We start from the raw sequence: 9,015 nt of genomic DNA, 5'->3' as shown, positions 1-9,015 counted from the left end.
GTTTTTTGTTGCCTGCGGAGTTAAACGAAAATAGAAAATGTTACAGCTGGAGCTATGGAAGCTCGATTCCAAACTTTTGGGGGACGATGTTTTTAATGCCAGAGTTCAGGCTTCTCTTGAGAAAGTAAAAAATTGGAAAACTTCCCGAGTATGGAGCGAACTGGGATCTCTTCAAGCAGGAAATTAAAATTATAGCTTTGGAAAGGGCGAGTGCGATTAAAAACGAAAAAACGACGAAATGAAACGTTACTGCACAAAGACAAGGAAAAAAAAGGCCACCAAAGAGACCGTAATCTACAAGCCGTCCAGTTTCACCAGCCTCATTAGACTTTAAACATGCGCTGAGAAAAGATTTCTTTGAGCTGGTCGATTCTCTGACGGTGGAAATTCACAGGGGATTCACGCAGCCTGGACTCGACGAGCTTGTTCGTCTAGAAGGAATTGTGACTGATGCCGCCAAGAGGAAGCCTCCCTCTGCCGCAGTCTTGGAAGAGGAACTGGGGCACCATATCTCTGATATCGACGTCTCCCGGCTTGCTGCACAATTGATAATGCTGCCGTCACTTGGAAGCAGCAAGTGCGACACCATCCAAGACGTTCATGCATTGCTGGAGGATCAAGTTCCAAACTTGTAACTATTTTTTTTAGGAAGTTTTTAAACTTAGGTTTCTTGTTTTCCCGGTCCCCGCGTCATCGGCATCATCCGAACGATCCTTCAGTGCCCTGCGACGTATGACAATGTCACAGGAAAGGATGACTCATCTACTCTTATTGCACGTGCACGGCGCACTAACGGCCACTTTGAGCTTAGATTCCGTAATTCAGACGTTTGCCGCACGAACCGCGGAAAGGAAGTCCACGTTCAGCACAGCATGAAAGTGAAATGTAAAAATGCGTAAATGTGTTTGTGCGACTTTTGACCAGTTCTAACATCACCTAGGAGGGTATATGTGAACTGTATATTATTTCCATGTTATTGTTATTAGCCCCGAGAAGTTTGAGTGGCTCCTTTTGGCAGCCTGCCGGAGTGAGTCACGGAAACAATTTCTGCCCAGTCGCCTTGCGAACGGTTGGTATTGGCTGCTGATAACTGCGAAGATCCTTTTTGCTTTATTTTTCGACAGCGTGGTTGTATTTTGATTCGTCCAATCATAATCTCATTAAAAAATATCTGTTCTCCCCGTGACCGTCACGGCGGAAACTGTATAGCGACGCTTCTGTTCGTTCTCGCGGCTAATAGCGTTCGTTCATATTTCTTTGTTTGTAAAGTACCATCTAGCGGGTTCGAATCCCGGCCGAGGTGCCCGCAATCTGACGGAGGCTTATTGCGGAGGAGGCGCCGTGGTCCAAATTTCCAAATTCCCAGGTGGTCCAAATTAATCCTCAGTCCTCCGCTGGGGCGTGCCAGATGCCCGTCGTTGGTTTGGCATGTAAAACCCCCAAATTTGACTTTATTTTTTTGTTTGCAAAGTATGCACAAGAGATGTAAATTTTGTTTGTAATTGCGTTAACATCCTTTTCTCGCTGACGTACCCATGCCAATTACTTTTTAAAATGTTATTTTGAGTCTACGATACAAATACGCACATGTCGTAATTTTTTTCCTGTAGCACGTTTACAATATTTGCTTGTTCGTTCCTCCCAGTTGACGGTATCTCACGCGGAATCTTTTTTTTTATGTTTCATAATATCCTATGTGCTGTCTGGAATTCCAATTATGTGATTAGCGAAAAGCTGTGCTACTGCTGAACCTTCCTTTTTTCTACCTACATATATATATACCGGAAGACGTCTGCTGGCTTGGGTGTATACGCGTGTATACATGTATAAATTTTGGTGTTGCTTCCAAGACTGCCTCAGCGACAGGGATACCGTGTCATCGATTTATAGATTTCTCGATGTTAACTCTCTTACGTTTAACTCTACCATGAGTTCTTTCTGAAATTCCTTTCTTAGGTTTTGTAAATAACTGGATTGCTTTGATGTAGAGTTAATTTGTGCCATTAATACGCATCTATCTTTCATATATCGCATTTATTTCCCTCTTCCTTCAAATTACAAACTCCTCTCTGGTATTTGATTTCTCCATAATTACGTGAATCATTTATCAACACAGGAGAAACGTCATCGTGTCAAATAATGTATGTACATAAAAAGACAGTCTGGTCAAATAGAATATCGGTAACAAAAACTTGAGAAAACTTCCAACAAAGGATACATTTCTGTCACTAGCTTTTTAATTATCTGTCGCAGTTAGTGAGCCCACTTGTAGCGTGTTTATATCATCGTCTTATGACGGTGTGTTAACTGTATTTATTTATGTATTCATGTATACGACACCTGTATAATGCCTCCATGAGCCCTCAAGGAAAATACATGTTTATGATGTTTGTGGTAGCATTTTTTTTTTGTTTTTTTTTTTGTTTGCTCCCCCAGAGGAAAAATAGTTCCGGCACCACTGCTACTAGGAAATTCTTTCCCTACTGGTCTGTTGATAAAACGCGATAGTTTGGCAACATGACTTTAGCTGGATAAAAAAATAAGTGAGAAAGCCAAATTTCTCTATGAGCCGACGTCCACCCAAGCCTAATATCGTCAAAACAAACTGACATTCTGGACGGATAGGGGATTTTTATCAGAGAAAAACGCTTGTCACCCAGAGGGGAATTATAATTTTCGGTCTTGCTGGCAAATGCTGTTTTTTTTTTTTCGTTTTTTTTCACTGAAATAGTTGCGGCAGGCGCCCACAATGCCATTTCTCCTTTTGACGATATTAGGCTTAGGTTGATGTCGGCTCATACAGAAGTTTCGACTTCTCACCAGCCAGTTTGACTACGCCACCGCTGCCGCAATGCATCGAGGGAAGTTTAGTCTTTCTGCACGTGCGACAACCTCGCATGGAGCTCTGCACGTGTAGACCACGAGATGGCGTGAGCCCTCGCATGCACGGCCGTCTGCCTCCTGTGAATTAAAGTTATGGCAACGACAACTGATCTCACCCCCGCTTGTTCGCTACAGCGCGAGTGCGGCCACCAGACGTCCATCTTGCATAACGTTTTTTTTTTTTTTTTTTTTTTTTTGTTAGCGTTGCAGAGGCCGGCGGCAGAGTGCTAAAGACATGTTTTCTACTCGTTAGTCGTCATTCGAATGTAGTGCTGCAGCCGTTATGGGATTGTACCTTATTAGAGAGGTTGACTATTGCGTATAGAACCAAACGCAAGCGTTGTGCGTTTGTATTAGAGTTGCATTCTCTATGCTGCGCATGCGCGTCGTCGCCATGCTCCAATTCAAGACCGCAATTTTTGTTTCCACGCACGCGCGGTGTGTAACACGCAACGCTAAAGCGAACACACACTGATTGCGTTCGCTCGTATACGCAATACTGAAACTCTACTGTTTCACCGGCTTCCAACACCAACGAAACATGCTGCAGTGAGCAGACGTGCAAGCGGGTAAGCGTTCCTTCGAAATAGAAAGCCTGAGATTGGCAAAGCGACGGCGCGTAAAAATGAAAGAGACTAAATGTTCTGGAAATAGTGGTAATTAAAAAAAAACAAGAACAAAATACGTATGGCCGGGGGGGCATTGGGTTAGGAAGAAATGGTGGCGACTTTGGAAGTTCTGCCCAATGCCAAAAGTTGTGACTTCGATAGCGTCATCTGCTCTGGCCACAATTAGTGTAATTTTACATCCATTTCTGAAATTCGCTAGAATGTTTTAATTGATTTTATACTATTTCTATTTTATAACTTCTTAATTAAAAATGCTGCAATTATAACCAGTGATGATAATTTGCACATTTTTGATTGCCATACTTGTTCGAGTGTGGGAAATTAAATGATAAGCAACATTAGAGCTTGAAAAACTGCATGTTAAAATATCTTAATGTATCAATAAACACCACGAAATCAAAAATACGTCATTTAACCACTGATAGTTTTTCCAGAAAGATCCCAATTTGTTTTCTTTTTACCATATGAAAAACTCTGACATCGTTATCAACATAGACAAGCAGTCAAGCACTGAATGTAATATACATATAAAGTCCCATGCGTCACGCATTGCTTTAAGAAATACACACATTTCTTGTGTCTGACTTGGATTCCGCTTTTGGGTTTTTGTGATGAGAACAGCGTTTCTTAATTAATACGTTTTGTGAACAAATTGCACACTCATTACCCATGGCGATATTTTGTAAAATTTGGATTAATTCTGTTATTTTCTGCTGGGAATAATGTGAAAGCAATTAAGCAACTAAGTATCCGAAAATCCATTAAAAAGCCAGCAGTTCATTACTTCAGGTAACAATTATATGAGCGAGAAGAGGCAACAAGAATAGATACATCAGCACAGATTTTTTTCAACAAATACGATGTACTATGTCACCCCTTAAGTGTATGAAAGACCTTGTCTTTAAAGGGACACTGAACTCTCCAAATATTTTGAAGTTCCTGAATCGGACATGCATGTCACAAAATAAAGTTTCCGCGAGCAGCTTCTGTAGCTCAATAATTACGCTATGAGACACATTTTGAGTTTGAAAGAAGCCGAAATTAGCACTTATACCGAGAAAGTACATCTAAAATAGAGGTTAGTTTCTGTTTTGTTCCAGAATTAAAACGTTCCTCCGTGCGTAAGTATTACGCTAAACACCATTTTTGTTTTCAGTAGAAAGGGGTGACCTGCGCTCATAACAGCCTAGCTAGCTTCCTCGTATAAACAGGAAAAATCTTTTTACGCTCAGTGAAGCCAGCACACTAGACAGACTCACTCCCCCCTCCCCCCCCCCCCCCCCCCCAGCACGGGTCTCCGACCCTCACTATAACCGCCATTTGAAAAACGAGTGGCGCCACCTATAGTGGATTGGAGTCGCGACGCTGATCCGGAGGCACATACGTTTTCACGCACATTGCACTCGCAATACACATCCACACGGCGTCAGTTCTTGATCGTTATCCAAGCGTGCGAAGGTAAAGAGACACAGAACTTCGGCGTGCCAAGGGAGCTTTGAACACGCCGTGAGACCGGCGAAACTTACTTTCGACAAGTTGTGCCTTTTTCCTGCGGCACTGCGCTTTCGTAAAAAATTTCCCCGTGTTCTCAACGGCAAGTATCACGCTTCACACACGACCTTAAAGAACGTCTTCGGCGAATGACGACGAACGAGTAGAAAACGTGTCTGTATAGCACGCTGCCGCCGGCCTCTGCAACGCAAGCAAAACGAGAGACAAAAACGACATGCAAGGTGGCCGTCCGGTGACCGCACTTGCGCTGCAGCGAACAAGTGGGGATGCGCGATCCAGCAATTGTCATAGAGATCAGTGGCGGCGACACTCATGCGCCGAACATTTAGTGAGATCGGTCTATTATTACAGTGTACTATTATCTTTTGATCAAGGTAATGTCAAGTTCTCAAACGTTCGCGCTTGCGTCCCAACCGCTAGCGTCACATTCTCATCAGGGTGGGACTTTTTGCGATGCATAGTTTATTTAGGCAAGCCAAAAAAGGATGTTGTTGTTTTTACGGGAACTTTTGGTACTTTCACACTCTCAAGAATACGTTCTGCGTCAACACAAGATCACAAGGTTTCAGTTTCGGTTTCAATTTTCTAAATAATTAGGCCCAATAGAAGAAACTATTTCATCTATTGGGTCTAACTCGAAGTTTTTTGTTTGGGTGGCATTTTGCGCTGCCTAGTGTGCATTTCCTACGACTACACAACATTTCTCATGGTTGCCTTCGAAATATTTTCTGACGATGCTGACGATGGTAAACTGAGGCGGCGCTGGCGGCGCTCCGGTAGCGTTTTTCAAATGCGTCGACATGGCGGACTCGCTTGAAAGTAAGAATTTTCCTCGGTGTTGTTTATCGTTGTCCGCGTAGGCGTGTAATCCTGTCGCACGCTGGCATTTCAAAATCAGATAGCCGCAGCTGACCCTTCCCAACTAAACCGTCGCGTCTCCGCTGCATTTTAATGAGTTACGGGCCGAACAGAAATAAATACGGATTGAGTAAGCCTAATCGCAATCTTGTTCCAGGAATTTCGAATTCGCCTCCCAAGCGCTTTCAAAAGTTGGCGCATAAAATGAACCAACTGCCCGCGATTCAAAATGCATCGGATCTGAAAAGTGTCCAACGTTTTTTGATCATCTTTTCTCGTGCATTCTAGGTGAATCGGCAGCAACGCTCCTGAGTATGAAAGATGGTATGTTTGCGAGTTGGTTGCATCCTCGGTGTTGTAAGATGTATGACGCTTCAAGCGGGCAGGTTAAAATGTCGTCGATAAAATCTAATTCTTTCTTACTCCTGATAACGACTTGATTGAGTGTTCTTGCTCCCTTTCTAGAATTCATCACTCCTACAACTTTTATTTTCCAGGTTCGCTCAACAGTAAGCAGAAGGCACCACCAGTGGTGTCACGAAATGTGAGTATGCTCTGGTTTTAATCGTATCTTTCGGACATTTGAGACCTCGAAGATTGGCCGTTGAACAGTTCAGACTATCGTAGCTGTTCAGTGTGTCCCCGAAAAAACATAATAGTGTTTTTCTTGGTGTTTCTTTTTTCACCGCAAAAATGAACTATGCATTGCCAAGCGCTCAGCCTCCCCCCAAATGTAGCACTGGCGGACCACACCAGATGTTAAAGTTTCAGAACTAACCGTTATCTTATTCAAAAGTTGTAAGTTATTCCCGGAAACTTTCAATGGAGAAATAGGGATCTTCTTATTAGCTGATGTCATTCATTACCATGTATTTGTGTGCTTTGTAAGCCACTCTTGTACAGTTGAAAGTTTCATAATATCACTTGTAACAGTTAAATAAGATATTGATTAGTTGTGAAATTGCGGCATCTGGTCTGAACTGTTAGTGCTACATTCGACCAGAGACTGGATGTTTGGCGATGCATAGTTAATTTTTGTGGTGAGGAAAACACTAAGTTCATTGGGGGAGACACGCCGTTGTGCGACTTCTAACTATATGCAGAGTTGGCATATTTTCTTTGGTACAGCCCCCACGTCTGAGGAAAAGGAATCGAAGAATATTCAACGATTATGAGGACACATCGTACACGCTCTCGAGGTCGTCGGCACGCAAGTCTGCTCGTATTGCATCACCAGTAAGTTCTTTATACTACGAATAGCCATAATCCACCATTTTAAAAACTGGCGTAGCCCCCCCTGTTGGAGATGTGGTTCCTTGCTAGGAAAGTCAAGGAAACAGATGGTGCTCTTAGGAAGGAGAAGCAGTCTTGGGTAGTAACGCGTTACTGTAACTTCGTTACTTTTTCGGTAACTTGTAACTGTAACGAGTTACTTTTTAAGAATGTAACTTGTAACTGTAGTTCTATTACTTTTTTCTGAGGTAACGATGAAAGTAACGAAGTTACTTTTGTCGTTACTTTTCAGTTCTTTGTGAATAATATATCATTAAACGAGTATAATCTAGCTATTCCTTGCACTTTCCAAAGTGTCTGTTCCGTCATTTTGAGTGTCAGTTGGCCTTGCACAAACTTGAGAATGCGTTCTTTCTCGCGAGTCACTATCCGAATATAGCCACGTGTAGATTTGATGAAGAAAAAAAAAAGAAGAATGTAGTTATCTTTACGCACTTGCTTGTACTTTGTGACTGAACACTTACATCTTAGTATATTGAAGCACTACCTTTGTTGCGGTTTTTTCTTTTTTGCGCACGCATTTTAATCGGGTGAATCAACCGTGAAACAACAATACACGCGGAGGGAACTTCGTATGTTTCGTATTTTGATTAGCGCCACTACTCCGCACTGCGCATGTTTCGTATTTTGATTTGCGCCACTACTCCGGCGTGGTTTCAGCGGTGGAGGCAAAATTTACTGTTGTTTGCGCAGGGCTTGTTTCTGGTTTGTCGGGTACGAACTGAAATATATCAAAGGAGTACACGAACACAGCGCAACCGTCAACGAGCCAGCAATGCGCTAGTGCTACAAGGATAGGGATGTTGATGAGAACAGAACAAAGAACAAGCATGGCCGGCGTACAGAGTATTTTTCTGTGGTGAAGTTGGTTGCTAACTATTTAACCGCAGTATGCAAACTTTGCAACAAGAAGTACTCTGACAACAAGACTTCGTGTTCAAATCTGAGAAAACACATCCAGTTCAATTTTTGTCTTTATTCTTTTCATAATATTGACTAATTTTCCAGCTAAATTATTAAGTTTGAATTTACCGCTATGGTGAAAGCCAGACTGATTCGTGTCTATATTTTTTTTCTTTCAAACATTAGTTTTTCCTTAATTTTTGTGTTATAGAAAAGTAACTGAAAAGTAACGTCGTTACTTTTTGAAAGTAACTGTAACTGTAACGAGTTACTTTTTTGTTGCGGTAACTGTAACGGTAACTTCGTTACTTTTTTGTGAAAGTAACTGTAACTGTAACGAATTACTTTTTAAAAGTAACTTACCCATGACTGAGGAGAAGGCAGAAGCCTCTCTATGAACTGGGGACCAAAGATAAGCTACAATGGGAATGAATGTGACATGTTGGATGCTCGATCTGGGTGACCACAGCTCATTGAAGCCAACAGGATTTGGCTTTCTCTACTTGAAGGATTGTTCGTGTTGGCTCATACCACGCCCATGCATTTTCATACCGATATCCTCACAAACTGGGAGTTCAGGAATTGGTAGATTGAAAAAACTCCACTCATGCTTTCTCTATTAAGTTATCTTCGCATATAACATGTTTCCAAAATTAGGTCAAATATGAAATGTTTGGAGGGCTCGGCGAAGATTAACAAACTTATGTTGAAAGGCACATAAGGGCTGTATTCCTTGAATTAGAATGCTACAACTTATTCTAGGAGAGCTAGAATGTTTATAATAAACTACCTACTGATCTTGTTTATCCGGTGGACACAACCTGCCAAACATATATAGGGTGGTCCAAGTCACCAGGCTCGATCTAAAATGGACCGTAAAAATTGACACCTGCACGTAGCCACCTAAACTTTTCGTCAAAGGTATATTTCACAGGAC

At 42.1% G+C, this 9,015-nt stretch overlaps 1 protein-coding gene across 2 annotated transcripts in view; it reads left to right on the top strand.

Moving 5' to 3' along the window:
- The first annotated feature begins 5,808 nt into the window (after positions 1-5,808).
- LOC8050724 (protein lin-9 homolog) overlaps positions 5,809-9,015 on the top strand; it is a 39,522-nt gene continuing 36,315 nt past the window's right edge. The window contains exons 1-4 of one of the 2 annotated variants that reach the window (XM_029971759.4): positions 5,809-5,843; positions 6,171-6,206; positions 6,380-6,426; positions 7,011-7,118. In XM_029971759.4, the coding sequence (XP_029827619.3) occupies positions 5,825-5,843; positions 6,171-6,206; positions 6,380-6,426; positions 7,011-7,118 (210 nt within the window). In that variant the 5' untranslated portion in view covers positions 5,809-5,824. The remainder of the gene's footprint in view (positions 5,844-6,170; positions 6,207-6,379; positions 6,427-7,010; positions 7,119-9,015) is intronic. The other variant, XM_029971758.4, reaches the window with a different exon arrangement.

Source organism: Ixodes scapularis, unplaced genomic scaffold (assembly GCF_016920785.2).
Source record: "Ixodes scapularis isolate PalLabHiFi unplaced genomic scaffold, ASM1692078v2 PGA_scaffold7__128_contigs__length_106722199, whole genome shotgun sequence".
Lineage (NCBI taxonomy): Eukaryota > Metazoa > Arthropoda > Arachnida > Ixodida > Ixodidae > Ixodes > Ixodes scapularis.
The sequence above is the reverse complement of the archived record's forward strand: the minus strand, read 5'-3'. Positions and strand labels throughout refer to the sequence as shown.